Source organism: Calypte anna, chromosome 10 (genome assembly GCF_003957555.1).
Source record: "Calypte anna isolate BGI_N300 chromosome 10, bCalAnn1_v1.p, whole genome shotgun sequence".
Taxonomy (NCBI): Eukaryota; Metazoa; Chordata; class Aves; order Apodiformes; family Trochilidae; genus Calypte; species Calypte anna.
In genome coordinates, this window is record NC_044256.1 from 6,039,958 (window position 1) to 6,058,074 (window position 18,117).

An 18,117-nucleotide genomic window follows, 5' to 3' on the forward strand; every position below is an offset into this window, starting at 1 on the left:
TGAACAAAATACATCAGCTGACTCGGTGCTAGGCAGCCTCTACTGCAGTCTAGGGAAGATTGCTTGTTACTAACTGAAAGCATTACAAGGTTCTTTCTGCTAATAAGGTGGGGAGCACATGAGGCAAGTGGAGTAAATATTGTTTTACTCAAAATCTCCCATTCCCTAGTACTGTATCACTCTGAGTGTACTTATAGATGTTATATGCAATATTCCATCTCCTTCAGGTGGGACAAAGAAATGGAGTATGAACCTAGCAAGCATTGCCCTGTTTTCTGTTGCCTCTAACTGAGGGTATTGGGTTCAAAGACTTCTGTTCAGTGATCTTGACATGTAACCAGTGAGGCTTCTACTCTTGGCATTTCTATGCAGAAAATAAAGCATCTTTGCTGCTAGAATGTCTCCTAGAATGGCAGAATCAATATCAAATCATCCTGCTTTTCTATCATGAGCCTTAGGATTTCTAAATTCAGATAATTTAGAATTTAGATTGCAAACTATCTTCTCTACAGTGATTTGATGAAATGCAAGAACTCTGCAGAAGACAGTGTTTTTTCTTAAAATGTTACAGAAATATTTATTTTGAGTATAAAACCATCTCATTTTAAAAAAATGCACGACTTAGAGATTTTCTTCAAAAGTAAAATTAGTAAGGCAGCATCCATGTCTTGTTTTAAGCTGTATTTAAAGCTCAGGTCAACATTATACTTGTATTCTGTTGTAGCAAAGATGACTCAGAACACAATTCCATTTCCATGAAGAAAGAATTCTCCTAGACTGAAATGAACTTACTTCATATCAAACTGAATCTATTCACTTTATGTTCAGAGTTGTAGGAAAATATAAAAATCAGATTGTAGTTTAGCTAGGAAAAAATATAACTTTTAAAGATTAACAAATCTAAAGAGAGAAACAGCAAGTCTTCAATTTCTACAGCTGTCATGTCAAAGAAACCTATAAAAGAAAGTAGCAGGACAAACACTGTTTGCATAATGTATACCAATAAAATGAAGTCTGTCCATGAATAAGTCAACAAACTGTAACTGCAATCTATCAGAATCATAAGAAGAACATAAGATATTGTACACAGCCAATGTTTAGGCAGCTTGTGCTTTCCACTGATTTTTTAAGTGCTTTTGCATATGAAAGCAATATTTTATAAAGCAAGCGAAAAGATTCCTTGCTATTTGTTCAAATCTCTCCCAGATATATTCCTATGGATAAGCCTTGAAAAACAAATATTCAATATGTGAAAAAACCTAAAATGTCACAAGTACATTACAGTCTGAAATATATTTAAGGCAAAAAAATTTTCAGATATTTTTATCATATTGCCTGCATATTCACGGAGTTTATAAAACAACTAAATGATTATTTATGCATTGTAAATTCCTTGGCAGCAATTGTTAAGCCAAGGAAAATTTATTGCAGACATACATACTGTAACGTAAGGATATTTATATTGCATCAACCAGTCAATCCTTGTGAAGCACAGACACTGAAATGTTCCTTTTTCCTTTCTTTTTAAAGAGAATATCTAAGCTATATTGTTGCCACTGAGAAGTGGGTCTCTGCTTTGAAATGTAGAACAAAATATTGTTGGATGACCTAGAAACTGTAGTTTCTGTGGTTACAGGGGTAAAACCATGCTGCAAACCTGAGGCAACAGAATTAAAATTATTATGTTACATATATAACTTTGCTCATGTGTATGTCTTTAGAATCACAGAGAATTCAAGAAATGTCAGCATAATTCTGAAAATCAGATCAACAACAAAAAAAAGGCAATACTACCCTAAATCTGTAGCACTATTTCAGCACTCAAAAGCTGTACTTAATCCACAGGAACTACAGTCAAGTTGTAAAGACTGAATACCACATCAATATTCCCAGCACCAGCTCAGTAACTTCAGAGCTAATCTATTGTATTATTTATGAATATTACAGCTCAAGCTTGCTCAAGTTCCACAAGGACTCCATGGCAATCTTTAGGGTGAAGAAAAATCACAGGCTTGCCATGTGCACCTATTTTTGGCTCTTCACTCAATATTCGTATCTTTTTTTTCTTCAGTTCTGTCATAGCTGCTTTTATGTCATCAACCTTATAAGAAAAAAGACAGTTCACACTTAACATATTACATTGGATCATGCACATTCTACATTTAGGAGCAATAATGTAATTCCTCACTAAAATGTTATTTCTAAATTATAATTCTGAAAATAAATTAGAAACAGTTTTAAAACATCTAGTATTAAAAATAAAAATCCTACAGGAAGTTTGCATTTATTTGAAGATTTTATGAAGTATTGCTTAAATAGGTTGTGCTATAGATAAGAAATTATTAAACACGAGTCATGCACAAAGCCCATTGATCTTTTAATATTGTTGCTTTATAAAGACTCCATACATACTCTAAATTCTGTGTTACTATTACTGAAGATCATATGATCTTTCAAAATTGCTTTCAAAATATCAATAAGTAAAGAAGAATGCCTCCCTGGCTAATTGATGACAGACCACTGACTCATTAAATGCTGGTGAAAAGTGGGGACAATAGGAAGAAGATAAAAGGAAAATCCCTTTTAGATTTATGTATCGTCCTTCTGAAGTAGGTTAAGCTTCATAAAGTTCCCTAAGAAAACTCTTGGAATTATCAGAAATATACCCAGAGTATGACCAGGTTTTCCCATTGAACTTAATGATAATAAATACCTTTAACATAATATTTCAGTACAGTTTCCTGCAGACATACATAGTTTAAAAAAAATCCACAAACATGTCTATGCTTTATAACATGATTTTTAAGTCTGATGCCATCAGATGAAATTGGAATTTTCTCAAACCTTAAATGCATTATTTCTTTGAAATAATAAAAATAGCACTCAATTTAGCAAATCCATTAGTCAATAATCAGTAAAGACCTAGAATTAAAATAACAGGATTGCTGGTTTTCAAGAGTGAGGTGTCTGCACATAACTTAGTGAATAAACTTGCAGGATGCCATTGTAGAGCTAAAACACCTAGCTTTACTTAAATGGGACAGGCATCAGTTAGTTCCTGTGTATTTGCTGCGGTTTTGTTCATGAGAATTGTGATATGCAGAATTCTTCCTACACAGAACCACCAGTCTGTTTTAAAAAGACAAAAAAAATCTGTAAATTTTGTCTAAAATCAAACAGCAAATGTAATGCCATAGCCCCCTCCAGGTTATTTCACCAAACAGAGAAGCCACTGCAACAGCTGCTCCTGTCCTGCAGAGCAGCCCAGTAGAGGAATTGTCTGGGCTCAGCTGGAATGAATTTTACTGCATCCCTGAGGAAGCAGTGAGAGAAAACAGTGGAAAGCCTGTGGGTACATCCATGTTAGGAGAATACCAGGCTCGTATTTCTCTCTTATTCTATGAAGTGTCCAGAATGGTTTTCATTACAGATATTAAATGCAATATAATTTAGAATTAATTAATTTTCTTAATCTTGAACACCTGCAAATAGGCAAATTTAATATAAGAAAAATTGCAATGCCTGCACATATGCAAAATTTCTCTGTTTTCAACGAAAGCATGCGACTGCAAACACTGCCCTTTGTAGATGTATTCTGAAAACAATTTTTACTCATGTCAATAATGCCATTACTTTTCACTATTACACTTTGCATGAAATAATAAAGTTTGCAAAGCTCAGATCTAAGAAATTAAAAAAACACATATCATAGGCAGCAGCATGAAATTTTGCTTCAAGCCTAATGCACTAAAACGTAACTCCACGAGTAAATAATATAACTGCTTTACTCAGCACCTTTACATCTTGTGTACTTACAGAGCAGTATCTCTGATGGGCAAGGAAGAACAGGAAAGAAGAAACTGTGGAGACTTACCTGCTATTTAGTAAGTGTTACTGACAGTCTTCTTTGATTTCTGTGTGCAATTATCAACTAAATATCCAACAGGAAGAAACTTCTGAAAATCTAAACTATGCCTTAGCTCAAACTTAGGAAGCTGTAATTTTCCAGCCTATTTCCTTTCTGTGTCAGGTAGTTGATACCTGTCAAACTCTCTTCACAAACTCTTGGGCTTGTCTATCTTTCCCATTGAATAGTTAACCTTTTCCTCCCCAATTTAATAAACAAGGAACAAAAATATAACAGAGCTCATGAAATTGAACTGGGGTCTTCAAAACAGAAAAAAGGGATGTTTATGACTTCTTCTTAGGCAATACAAATTCTGAGAAATATGACAGCCTTACGTATTTGGTCTTGACACAGGTCAAACCTATGACAAAAATTATGCATACTTGAATATCTCTACCTTATTATATGATATATTGTCATAAATACCTCAATGCAGATATGATGCATTCCTCCAGTTTTGTTTTTTTGCAGAAAGCTTGCAATGGGACTTTCCTCTCCTAAGGGATGTAGAAGTTCCAGCTTGGTATTTCCCAGCTCCACAAAAATAGTGTAGACACCATGTTCAGGAAGAGCAACAGTCTCACTCACCTGGGCTCCTAACACATCTTTATACAAGGACTGAGCTTTCTCCAAGTCAGGTACTGCAATTGCTACATGATTAAGTCGGCCCAGTTTCCACAAACAGCTTGGGATATTTTGAGAAAAAAGATTCGATGATGATAGAGTTCTTATTGCTAGAGCTGAAGTCTGCAATCTTGTAAGAAGCCCTGAAAAAAAAGTAAATAGCACTCATAAAATGCTTTTGAGAAAATACCAGTATCTGCGCTTTCTCCTTTTACTAAGGCTTACAGAAATCATAAGCACACAATTGTGGAAAGCTGAAGGTAGACCAAAACCAAGAAAAGCTATAGGATTAACAGTTCCATGAAAATTTCTGTCAGAGACTTAGTAATTACTCAGAGGTATAAAAAAACCCCCAAACACAGATTTTGTTTAAATGCTTACGTATACCTGTAAAGAAGAGGAATACATGGCCAGATGGAATGGTCAACTGCATAATGTACTTAAAAGTGACTTCTTAATTTTTCAGGGCTTCTTACAAAATAGAAAAAGAAATTAGGATGTGTGTATATCAATTATTATATCAAATAAACCAGAAAACCGAAATAAAACCTTGGACAGAACTAATACTACAAGATCTAAAAGATAAGACTTGACCTCTCAGCTGTCAGAACTAACTCCAGCAAGGAAATAAATGTTATGTTCCACCTTTGGCTTAAGGAATCCTAAAACCTCATTAGTTTGGTTTCTTATTTTCTCTTTCTCCAGTGGTTAAGTCATTTGTCATCTAACATAAGATTGTCATTCTTATTTTCACAAGCCATACAGGTTATTTCTAAGCAAGGTGTTTAGAAATATTTTAGTTCTAAGTACTATAAAAGATATCATGTCCAGCTGGCCAAAAACAATTTAAAAGACTATTTTTAAAAGGTCAAAATCATAATAGCTTTTTTAATGCAACTAGTGTCAGTAACTTTAGTGTGACTTACCAAGGCTCATCATAAATGAAAAGGTAATTATAAAATAGTATTTGATGACCCTGTGACACAAAAGTAAGGGTTAACATGGACACAAAAGACAGAAAAGTAATGGAGAGACTTGTCATAATATCTACAAAACCCTTCACTGAATGCTCTGACAAGGCAGTACTGAACTTGCATTATCTGTGCTCAGTGGCTATGTAGCTAACAAATAGCTATAGGGTTTGTTGTTAGTCTAAAAAAATAAAAAAGATACATAAAATGAATATACTTACAAATTAATTACATTAAAAAATAATGTATCAGAGTACTAGAATCTGGAGAGTTGAGGTGGAGGAGAGATTGTGAACGTATTAGTTGTTTTTGCACCAGAGTTAGAATTAGATGAAAGGATATATTAATAAAAGGCTCATTTTAATTTCATACAAGTTTGCCTTAGGCCATGTCAGAGTTCCAAATGCCTCAGGGCCAAGCTAGAGGCATCTCAGCATTTTGGAAGTCTTTGAGGCATTCCTAGCTTTAAATTCACAACTGCTGTTTTGCTAAGAGATTTTGCCAAGGATGCACTGAGATCCTGCATACATTGCAATACACTAAGGACAGCATGGCTTGCAGTGTTAAGGCTCTTTGTACTCTCTAAGGTTAGTAGTAATTAAACAGCTGGCTTCTCTGTATGTAACTGAGAAACACTGTTTCACAGGAATTTAAGACTCTGCAGCTATCAGTTAATTTTTCTTCACAAAAACAACTGATGCAGTGCTGAAATCTAAGCCTTTCTGAGCATTGTGCTGTGATGGAAGTGTTTGTGTGTATTTGAGACTTAAAATTACAACATGCAAGGTGCAGATTTCCAAAGACTTAGAATCACAAAAGAAAGTCTATTCAGAACCTTTTGATAATAGTAAATCAACATCTTGCATTAACTCTTTCCAGAAACTCATCCAGTTCTGCAAGTACTTTCCCTGGAATATTTCTTGCCAGAATTTCACAGAGTATATGTTGTTTCCTTCATCACAGCCAGAAGGTCTGGGAAATTCTTTTTCTCTTGTTACCTTTAGGTGATCATAGTGGTATAGTAGAGCAGCTTAGTGTTTCCAAGTACTTTTCAACTTTTCACATATTAAAAAAAAATGCCCTAGCAACCTCTACATAGAAGAATTCTTGTTTTTCAAATATCTGTGCAGAAGCTATGTTATAGATGGATTTGCCATCTAAGTTCAGCTGTGTCTGGGTTAAACAAAGCAATTGCCTGAGGAATCAGTACTATACAGTGCTTGTAATATACAAATAAGAAACTTGCAGTATGAAGTTGGCATAATTAGAGGCATGGATAACTAACTAGACCAGATCAACCAGAGTAAATAATGTATTAAGACATTTAAAAACCAGGCCAGGCACCCACCATAGACTCTTTTCTGTCTACCTAAGATTCTACTCGGGTCTCTCTCCTACAAAAATTTCTTAAGACCCTATTCAGCTCTTGCTGAAGCAAGATAGACTCTTCCACTTAGAACAGGTCAGTACTCTTCATAAGAGAAATATCTACTGAAAGAAAAGGACCTCTTACTATATAATGTTATATTTCCTGGAGTTTTTTATTTAATTCCTTGTTCCAAATATTAACAGACCACACTTCAGAAGAAACACTACTAACATAGATTTTCCAAGCAGTCTTTACTGATGGGAAAGATTTTTCCCACTTTTCTTGCCATCCTGTGTTTCACCCAGGCATATGTAATTTGTATTTTATGTTTTCAAGTAAATTGACAGAAAGTAGAGAGACAGATGACTACTCAGCTATTACTGAAGCAATAGCAAAAACAACAAGAAATTCTATTTCTGTTGAGCTCTGCCCAAGGAATGTTTGGTTTTTGTGGTGTTTCTTGGAAAGATAATAGATTGAAAAAGTGAAGTCTATTCCTATTCTTGTATAGTCAAAGATATTTAAATGCCCACCCATGTGACAGTATTATTTATGCATTTCTCCATTCCTCATCTCACTTGATGGACTGAGTGGTGGAACATTATATATTTTTTCTATGAGTATGTAGGGACAGATGACTCTAGCAGGTTTGGGGGTTTTCCTCATTTTTTCCTTTGTAGTCTTGTGAATTTATCCTAGCTCTGTTGATATGTATACACAGCTTTAATATTAAACCCATAATTACCAGTATGAATTGACTGAGATTAAACAAAAAGCATTAGTGTTCTTACTGTACTATATAGATCAGTAACTATATAGATTAGTTACTTAAAATTATAATCTTCTTCTTCTAACCCAGTAATCAAAAGATGACCCTTCAGTGAAAAGGAAAGCTTTTCAGCAAACTTTAGGTTAATCCCCCATCACTTCCATGTTTCTGGAAAGAAACACTTGTATTTATTCATATATCACAAATCTCGTCCTAGTAACTGTTGTGGCTATGTTCTTTAGTCAAATGCCTTTCTCCACTGGCTACATTATTATTGAAGTAATTCTTCACTTTTTCAAATGTTAAAAAAAGAATTACTTTCTCTGCTTCTTTTGAAGCCAACACAGTGTGTCTGAAGTGCTTATCCAGCTATTCGGTCCTGCTTGAAAAACTTACATATGTTGACCAAATTCACGCATGCAGTTGTTTCTCCTGGGATATTTAGCTTTTTTTAAGACCTAACTTTTCAAACACTGAGAACCAACTGAGTTTTTCTTGATATTTTGTCCTTTAGAGAAGAATCAGCTGATGATGCTTTCATTTACGATTATTGGCTTCCAGGCGTCAGTGGTACCGCACCACGTATACATCACCTTGTTCAGCTTCACTGGAAGAGTACTTTTAAATTTATCTATTTTTTTAAATTCTAATAGTGGTTGAATAGTGTCGGTTGATTACTCTACCTGTCATCTGGACCAGAAGACCTTGTTTTTGTTTATGAAAGGCATTCTGTTTCGCTGCGGCCTGCAAAGCTCTCACCGAGAGCCTCGGCCCCTCTCCGGCACCTCAGGGCGGGCAGGGGCGGCGCGATTCCGCCCGCTTCCAGCACGAAGCGGCAGCGCCCACCGCCGCGGCCCGGAGCTCCGGGTCCGGAGCACGGCCGGAACCCCGCGGCTACCCCGCCCCGCCCGGCCCCGCCTTACCGGCCGCCGCGCGTCCTAGGGAAGCCGCCATCTCGCCGCTCGCAGCCGCCCGGCCGCAGGCAGGCGGGGCCCCGCCGCAGGGGGATGGCCGCCCTCCGCCCTCACCGCGGCAGCCGTCGCCGCCCCCGGCCGTGGCGGAGCCGAGCCCTCCTCCGGCCACCCAGAGCCCTCCCTCGGCCACCAGAGCCCGGCGGTGCGGCGGTAGCTCGGGGCTGTGTTTGCACGACCGACGGCACCGGAGCGGTCGCGGAACCGGCGGTGGCGACGGCTCCGTCAGGCCGAGGCTGGTGAACCCTGTCTGGGGAGGGTGGGCGCAGGTGCCCGCTGCTTTGCCCAGGGGGACAAAGCTCCATCGGGCAGTGGCCGCCGCGCTGCAGCTGGCACTGACTCTTTAGGGGCTGCTCTGGGCGCTGGGTTTAGGTGAAAAAGTGCAATAGAGGGCAGCTATATCAGGGGTCATCTGGAGAAAGTTTTCTGACTAGAGCATTGTGCAAAGGAGACTCGGGACAATGGGCTGGCTGTCTTCTGCTGCTCAGATCCTGTTGTGCCAGGGACATAGGACATCGCAGGTTGCTATGAGACAGCCTAAACATATAAACAGCTTGTGCCATTTCAAATCTGGTAATATCTGAAGTATTAAAAATGAAGCTCAAAACGATTGGTCAAAATAGGTATTTAAAAGCCACAATATAATATAGGACACTCTTTTCTTCCAGCTCTGGTTGTTAAGCATCAGATGTGTTTATCACTTTCAGATAAGCTTGCCATGAAGATGACCATGCTTGCCAAAACCCACTCAGTGTTTTTTTGAGGGGGCAAAATGCCAATGAGAAGACATTAAAAAGACTTATTTTTATTCTTTCTGTTTGTTTGTTTTTGGTAGGAAGGATACTCGAAAGCAGAGGAACAGCAGAGGCAACAGCAAGAACAAAGTTAGAGAGTTGGTCACAGCTTTGGATCCAGATGTGGAACAGCTGTGGGTGGCTGGAAGCAGCAGCAGAGAGGGTGAGTGAGTGCAGCCCCTGCTGATGCGTTTTGGAGCAGGCATGAGTCAGCCCCAGCTGCAGCAGCAGCTTTTTCACCGAGGTCTGGGGGTGTAGTGCTTATTTTTTAAAATAGTGTAAATATTTTTAAAATAGCGTATAGTGACTTTGTAAAATAGTGTAAAGGAAACTATGTGACGTGTGACAAGTAAGGAAACAGTTGAACGCTGGCAGTGTGCCATGAAAGGGGTGTGGGTGCGGCCTGGTTAGCTGGGACCTTGGGAGTGCCAGGTAACATCTGGCGTTTTGCACACAGGATTAGCTGGAAATGCGTGGTTCCCAAATAGTCCTTCTGTCTAGGACAGAAAGACAAAAGCACAAAGCAAGATGACTGCAGCTTTCCTGCGTTTAGATCAGGTTTTTCAGTGCAGGGGAACATCCCAGCCTATGTCTGTGCCACGCTCTTCACAGGGAGGCGGCAGCCACCAGCAGTGGATGACTCCACACTACCCTGCTTGTGGTTCAGTGTGAACGCAACCAGGCCGATCTACAGAAAGGGGTGTGGCGTGAATAAACGTGGCGGTTCTGTGACAAAAACACGGGTTGGGAGGCAGAAAAGATTTTGGCTTGGGAGGTGGACCAGGGCCGGGTTCCTATGGGGCGGAACTTTTGTGTGCGGAACCTCTGCGCAGGCCGCGGCAGCCACCCGGGCCGCTCATCCAGCTGACTCGGGGGGGCGGTGCCGGGTGCTGCACACGCTGCTGCCGGCGGGAAGATGGCGGCGGTGAAGGGGCTGGAGGCCTGTCTGAGGCTGGCGGGGGCTTCCGCGGCGCGTCCGGAGCGCTTCCTCAGGTACTGCGGGGATGAGGGTTTCACAGGGTCTGGGGAGCACCCAGATCTCGGACTAGTCATGCGTGTGTGTGCATGTAGAGCTCTGCACAGGCCGCAGTGGTCAGGGAGCGAGGCTCCGCTCCGAGGAACCTCAGCAGCCCCATTGCCCCACAGCTTTCCTAAAACGCACTAATCACATGGACGAGATCTTTCTGGGTCTTCTGCCGGAGCTTCTGAACTATCCTAGTCCTTTCTTTAGCGTCCGGGAATTAGGAAACGGAGGTTTCTTTTTCAGCCAGCTATGCTGAAGCATTGATAGCTCCAGAGAAAAAACTGGGAGACACTACCTAAATATATAGTCTGAGGAGTAAGGCACTGAAGGAAGACGATTACCTGTTTAAGACCAAGGGTCTGTAGGTTGGAGGTTTGAGATACTAAGTGCTATAATTATATTTACTTCCCTAAAACGTTTGGAGTGCTAATTTACAGTCAAGTTATAATAAAATGCAACTATAGGTGGGGTAGAATGTTATGTCCTGTTGCTGCTTCATACACAAAGTATAACAAAGCTGGAAAACTTGATAATGATGTCTTAATTTCTAGGAATGTTTAGTAGCTGCTCTGAGAGACTTGTAAAAAGTCAGGCAACAGCAGCAATTACTGAAAGGTGCTGTTCTGTGGCACCAAAACAATTAAATAGGAGTTTTAAAAGCTTCACCTTGTCTAAGTGCTTAAGGGAAGTTATAAAATAAATGAAAACTAGTAGATTCTAGAAAATACAAAGTAAAAAATTAGTATTAAATGCTGTGCTATTTAAGGCTTTTCATTTTTTTCCTATTCTTAGTGTGCAAGATGGACTGGCTGCTGACTTCAGAGCATTGACAAAGACTCTCTATGATTTGAATAAAGGTCTGGGAAGTAATATAGTTGGTGGGGGTCCTCTAAAAGAGCTGGTGATAGAAAATTTTGATGAAGAGCAGATTTGGCAACAACTAGAGCTCCAGAACCATGCAGTTCTTGATTTCTACAAGAAATCCATTGCAAGGTATGCCCAGGATGAAGATCTTTGCCTTCTCTCAGACATGGAAGAGGATGGCTCTGAGGCAGAGACAAGCAGTGACAAGGAGCTGGGAGACAACGTAGTGGAAGCAGAAACTGAACACAGTGTTTCTACAAAAGATAAAACTAAGGCTAAAGAAAAACAAAGTAAAATCAGAGAAAGGATAATACAGAAACACAGTGATGAGGATTCTGATATTGACTTTGATATTGAAGCACTGGAGCAACAAACTAAAAGAGCCAAAGAAACCACAGTGAAAAAAACAGGAAGCAAATCTGTAGTGGATGACAAGTTTTTTAAGCTGGCTGAGATGGAAGCTTTTTTAGAACATGCAGAGAAGGAAAATGAGGAGGAGGAGGAGGAAGATATTAATTATTTTGAAGACATTCTCTCAGATGATGAGGAGGAAGAAGAATCTGAAGGAGCTAAAGTCAAAGTAAGAATATCAGTAAATTAATATTCTGATCTCTCTTCTTTGTTAAATCAAGGTCATGTGTTCCTTACAGTGACTGTAAATTGTTGTATTCTGGGTAGCTACTACCAAGCTGAGTTTGATTAGATGGATGATGGTTACTTCTGAAGCCTGACTTCAAAAATGCATTTTCCAAGAGTATCTGGTGACATATCCTGGTGTGGCAGAACATACAGCCCTGCTATTCTGGTCTCTCTCTAGATGGGTCTTGGGTTTTTGCATGAGCTATGGAAGAGATGGCATTTCATAAGAAATCAGTGACCTTGTAGAATAGACATCCCAGCAAGTAAAAAATGTGTCACTTAGCATTAACATCTGGCAGTTGGAGATCACCTAAATGAGTGATGCAGCAGAGCAAGAGGGCTTTTGGCAACTACTTCTTCCAGGGACATGCCATTTTAACTGTGATTTAACTAAAGTTACTGAGTACTGTTCTAAAAACAAATCTTTTAGTATTAAATGTTAGCAGAGATTCTCACTAGTAAGTAAGAACTGTGCCTAGGGTATAAGGAAGCGTGTACACATTTCAGTGAGTGATTGGCAAAATCTGCTGCTCACTGACTGTTGTGTGTGTTGAAACTGGAAATGAATTTAAGTAGTAGACTGTTTTAAGTATTTGTAAAAGAGATTGGGTTTATTAACATGCCCTATCATGGGTTAATGTTTCAATAAACCAAATTGATGTTACACAAATGCTATTCCCACATCCTAAGACTTTGAAACACAGGTTACCCTCGGACTTCTGTCAGTCTAACAGTTTTGACCTTTTTTTGTTACTTTTTCCTCTCCCCTTCTTAGCCAATTAAAAGTTCTAGAGACTTGACATACAAAGATTTCTTTGATCCAGTTGATGACAATGATGATTTAGTAGCTAATGATGTTGAAGATGATCAGGAAGAGGAAGCAGACAGTGCTATTGAAGAGGAGAACGAAGAAAGCATGTCTGAGTAAGTATATTCATAATGTGCTGTTAAAATGTTCCAGCAATTGTACAGTGAAGTGAAGTAGAAAAAAATTAAGTGTGATTTCCAGGCTCACTGTGGTCATGGTTTGCTGTTCTCTGTTACATGTTCATGGTTTGAATTCTCACCTTATTTTAAAAACAGTTTATTCACTTGTTTTTTGAGTATTGATTCTTAATATTTATTTGAATAAATCATGTAATTTCATTTTCTGATACTTATACTTAATGTATAGAAGTTTCCCTAGTGTCCCCTGCCTTTAGGTTTCAGTGTGGGTTATATTGGCTGAAATATCTTTGTGTAAAGAATTATGGAGGCTTTTCAACCTTTATTTTATATTAAATTTTGATGTTACAGGGCTGAGGATATGAATGAAATGATGATGGAGAAGATGAGAAGTAAAGAATCCTCAAAAAAAGTTACTTTTAGTTTGCCAGATGACAGTGAAACAGAAGATGTTACTGATATGCAATTAGAGAAGGACATGGATCTCAGTGAAATAAAATCTTCTTTTGAGAAGAGACAGGAAAAGGTATTTTTTAAATTTATTTTGCTATCATTCTGAAATAGAGGCCAATATTTATTTGATCTGGAAAGACTGCATGATTTTTTTCAGTCTGGCAAACACGAAGAGGCTATTTACAAATGAAGAAAAAGTGGCTTACCTACATCAGATATATATATATATATACAATCATATGTTTCCTCATCTTTATATGAGAATTTAGACATACTTGAAAAATACTTTAAATTTATTGCCTCAAGTTTACTTGAGAACTTTATGTTTTAAACTTCTTAGGACATTGTATTTTTCAGATGAGCAAGAAAATAAAACGTTTAGAAGAAGAGTTGTTAGAGGACAAACCTTGGCAGCTTAAAGGAGAAGTGACTGGACAAAAACGACCTGAAAACAGCCTTTTGGAGGAAACTCTGTATTTTGACCATGCAGTCCGTATGGGTAAGTGGTGAGAGGGCTTTTCTGAAAGCACAAGTCTTTGAGCTGAATACACCTGTGACTCAACAGCAGGATAACAAAAAACAAGTTAGAGTTCTCAGTGCATTTTTGAGGCTGTGCATTTTCATGGTGGAAGCTATAATCTGGTTTTGTTCATTTTAAGTTAACTGCAAGTTGATTATTCAGTGGAAAATTTAGTAATCTACAAGCCTTACATAATATGATTGCTCTCTTTAAGAGAAAAAACCAAAACAATCTACTTACCTCTCTCTTAATTATTACATATTTGTAAAGGCTTTGCTTTCTTTTTGTGGCTTTTATTCTTTGAAAGACAAAAAGGTTTTCTTGCTGGAGAAACACTAGTCTTAAATTTTTTCTCTTTCTCCTATCAGAACCTGTGATCACAGAAGAAACTACTCTTCAGCTTGAAGATATCATTAAACAGAGAATACTGGATGAGGTGAATAGTATTTTACTTGTTACTCCCTATTTTGTTCAAAGACCTGATTCACAGGGCCCATGCCCAGGATGAGTTTGAAGCTTTTGGAATGTTAGATGTAGAGGTATCTTTAATAATTTCTGCATTTGGTTGTTTTATTCTTTTGCCTTGATGAATATACCTTTAGATTTCTAAGGAGCTCTATTTTTACAACCCTGTTATATGCCAGGTTTTGTTGTGCTTCAAAAAAATAACTGCAGTGCTTTGAGCATTCTGAATACTAACCAAAACTCAGTAATATACTTTTGTTTTTTTTCTTAAAAGACACGGCCAGACTTGTATCCCATGGTTTATTGTTAGCTGAATTTTAAAAAAAAAAGGTACCCATGGGGGGAGATTATTTAAAAGTACTTAAGAGAACTACACATATGGTATTTGTTGTACGATTTTAACCCTGATCCACTAAAAAGATGCACATGAATTAGAGCTATAAGTTGCTTTTGTTTTTTGGTTTTTTTCAAATGAATGTTTGAAACTTTATGAGTTCCCAGGAAGCCACATGTGTAAAGTAGTTAATATGTCAAAGAACTTACATGGAAAATGCTCTAAAAAAAGCTGTAGCACCTGATATTTTACTGTAGTTGCATTTGGTCATTAATTTCTTCTTTTCTCAGGCATGGGATGATGTAGTACCAAAGGAAAAACCAAATGAGGAGGCTTTTGAATACAAGAAACGTATCACTTTGGATCATGAAAAAAGTAAACTGAGTCTTGCTGAGATCTATGAGCAAGAATACATGAAACTTCACAAGGTAATGTCAGCAGTGCCATTCAGTTTGGTTTGAGGTTCACAGGACATCATCTTGTATCTGCTGTTGTGCACTGCTGACTCTGCTTTCAGCTGTGTGAAAGTGCTTCAGTCTGTGAGTGTTCACCAGTGATGTGGTTCTGAATTGTATATTGTGTTCTTACCAGCTGGAGTGAGACAGCTTTATGAGTGGTGTTGAAGTAACATTTTGTTTTTAATGCAGCAAAAGACTGAAGAGGAAGAAAATCCTGAGCACAAAGAAATTCAGGAAATGATGGATTCACTCTTCCTAAAGCTGGATGCACTCTGTAACTTCCACTTCACACCCAAACCAGTGAGTACATAAGTTTCATAAAGCTGGAGTTTTTTCCCCCCTCCTTGAAACGGGATACTTAAGAATATATTTGGGAAAACAAAAGTAAACATTTAGTGTTATTGAGCTTGTTCTTTTTTCACATTAAATGCACTGTAATTGCTTCTAGACAAAAGCATATACGTAGTATCTTCAGTTAGCTGTAACCTGCTGTGATATGGTGTGCTCAGTCCTGAATGTGTTTCCTTATTTCTAGCCTGTGCCAGAAGTTAAGATAGTTTCAAACCTCCCAGCTATAAGTATGGAAGAAGTAGCACCTGTTGCTGTTAGTGATGCTGCTCTCTTAGCACCAGAAGAGATCAAGGTAAATATTACTAAAAATCTTGTAAGGATCTGGAAAGAACCTGCACTGTTGATAGAAGGGTGTACTGGCTGCCAGATCAGTGGGAGGATTCTCCTCCCATCCTGGGTTCCTCCCTCATGTTTTGTGGACTTTCTAGTATTTAAGTATGGGTTGAGGTTGGGGTGCTTTGGGGAGCTTTTTTTTCTTTGCTTTTTTTTTCCTTTTTTTTTAATAACTAGAGGGAAGGGAAATAGATAAATTGGTCAGGCTAAGCTGTAATTTTATGCTTCCTTTTTGGTTTTGGTTATTATGTAATAGTAATTATTTTCCCAGTATGTATATGGGTATTTGGAAGGGAAAAGCTCAACAGCAGTGAGGAATAGCAGTCAGTGTGTCTTCCAGTAATTGTACAAACTTTGTTTCCCAGCTTCTGTCAGCTTTTGGCCTTTGCCTTAATGTGGCATAGCCCTGAAATGGCTGAACACTTCAAGTAATGGAACCTCTTAAGACATACTGAGTACTGTGAAGCAAGTCTTTTCTTTTGCATGCTTATGGATCTACATACCTTGTTCTCTTTAGGAAAAAAACAAAGCTGGTGACGTGAAAACAGATGCAGAAAAGACTCCCACAGACAAAAAGAGAGAACGAAGAAAGAAAAAGCTTCGGAAACGTATGAAGATAAGAGAAAAGGAGAAACGTCAAAAGCTGCTTGAAAAGATGAAACCAGAACAAGTTACAAAACTTAGCAAAAAAGCTGTTGCAGCAAAACTCAAAAAGCTTACAAAAGAAGGCAAAGCATCTCTGCTCAAGGTAAGGCTCTCTTTAGCAGTCCTGTATAACTTGGAGCTTCCCAGCTAGCAACCACTAAAATGTCAAGGATAGGTAATACTCTGCTAGAGAGAGGAAAGGGAGCAAAGAGTTACATAGCAAAGAATCTTACAAAGAAAAATTACCAAGTAAAGGCTTTGTTTCCCTCCCATCCCTCTTGGCACAGCTACATTTCCTAATCTTTCTCCATCCTCACAAAAATTTATGTGCACAACCTGTGTGCATCTGCTTACCATCCAAAGCCCATTGCCGTATGTCATACATCTGAGCAAATGTAAAAGGTCAGCCTCGCTGCTGGAGAGAATTAAAAAGATGACATGCAAAAGGCAGATCCATACTCCTTTTGTTTCTTACCTCCCCTCTCTCCTTTCCTCTGTATTCTTTTGATCTACAGTTTTGGAAGGACTGTTCTAATCTTACTTGTAATTGCCTTATGCAAAGTAGTGTTTAATGCCTTTTTAGTCCTGATTTTGCTGATTATCCTGAAAGCGTGGTGTCAGCATAGGGACCTTAAAAAATAACTCTGGTTGCACTTTGCAGTGACCCTCTTGTTTATAATATGTATTTATGTAGACTTTATTGCTTTAATTCTTAATAAATCATTCCTCAATAGTTGTTGGAGCCTGTAGAAGCTTACTCAGAGTATATATCTATATATATGCATTTGTAAGCAACTTGATTTTTACACTAGGGTAAATATGAAGAAAAAAATACAATTACTTTATATCAAAGTAAATTCACAAAGCACAGATTATTGTACTACTACTTATGTATTTCAAAGTCCCCAAGGCTGTGTTCTTGCAAATACCAAGACCTATGCTCTTATTTCCTCCATTTGAACCCTTCCCTTGATTAAGTGGGACTACTTGCATGCATAATAGAGCATGAGGTTTCTGTTTAGTTTTGTATTTTCTAAGCTTTGTGTAGCAAGCTATTTCAGAATACAATATTCCTATATAACTTTCTGTTTCCTGTTGCAGAGCCTTCTTTGCAATTTTAAGGTATTAGACACTAATATGAAAGAAAGCTTGATTATTTCTAAGGTGTCTGTGCTTACCTTTTCAAAAGTAGAGCAGAATTTTAGCTCATGATGTGCAAGGATCTGTTCTTGATGGTTGTTCTTACCTACCATGCTAAGTGCTAATTAGGAAGGGAACTTCCGATAGCCATAGCCAGTGTAGGATAACAATGCAGGGAAAAATACCCTTTGAAAAAAATTACCAGATCCTTCTTTTGAAGTCAAATACTATTGTATGTGAGTAATTACTTTTTGTGTGTTTGTGTGTTTCTTGGTTTTAATACAAATTTTGTCTGTTGACAGGATGAAGGTAAAGACAAGGTCCTGAAATCATCCCAGGCCTTTTTTTCTCAACTGCAAGATCAAGTCAGAATGCAACTCAAAGATGCAAACAAGTTACAGAAGAGACAGAAGCAGCAGAAAGCCCTCTCTGTTCACAAACTGAAATTGTAACCTACCTTTTTTTGTATGTTGCATCTTGTATATATTAAAAAGTTTCTACCTGAATACTGAATTTGAATAGGCTTTATTCTGCATCCATC

General features: G+C 38.2%; 2 protein-coding genes across 3 annotated transcripts; one reads left to right on the forward strand and one right to left on the reverse strand.

Annotated features, from left to right (window-relative positions):
* Positions 1 to 1,511: 1,511 nt before the first annotated feature.
* On the reverse strand, positions 1,512 to 8,645 carry MCEE (methylmalonyl-CoA epimerase). Of its 2 annotated transcripts, none has more exons than XM_030456895.1 (3): positions 8,564 to 8,645; positions 4,334 to 4,674; positions 1,512 to 2,101 (listed from the first exon to the last, which is right to left on the reverse strand). In XM_030456895.1, the coding sequence occupies exons 1-3, from the start codon at positions 8,592 to 8,594 to the stop codon at positions 1,949 to 1,951; spliced, it is 525 nt and encodes a 174-aa protein (XP_030312755.1). In that variant the 5' UTR covers positions 8,595 to 8,645; the 3' UTR covers positions 1,512 to 1,948. The 2 variants fall into 2 exon arrangements, with proteins under 2 accessions (XP_030312755.1, XP_030312756.1); XM_030456896.1 differs by lacking the exon at positions 8,564 to 8,645 and adding an exon at positions 8,324 to 8,503.
* A 75-nt stretch (positions 8,646 to 8,720) lies between these two features.
* MPHOSPH10 (M-phase phosphoprotein 10) lies at positions 8,721 to 18,089 on the forward strand. The gene is made up of 13 exons (XM_030456893.1): positions 8,721 to 8,870; positions 9,447 to 9,568; positions 10,018 to 10,398; positions 11,222 to 11,873; positions 12,708 to 12,856; positions 13,229 to 13,403; positions 13,688 to 13,829; positions 14,219 to 14,286; positions 14,940 to 15,077; positions 15,297 to 15,407; positions 15,643 to 15,750; positions 16,309 to 16,539; positions 17,879 to 18,089. Exons 3-13 carry the CDS (start codon positions 10,322 to 10,324, stop codon positions 18,026 to 18,028), a joined length of 2,001 nt encoding a protein of 666 aa, XP_030312753.1. The 5' UTR covers positions 8,721 to 8,870; positions 9,447 to 9,568; positions 10,018 to 10,321; the 3' UTR covers positions 18,029 to 18,089.
* The last annotated feature ends 28 nt before the right edge of the window (positions 18,090 to 18,117 follow it).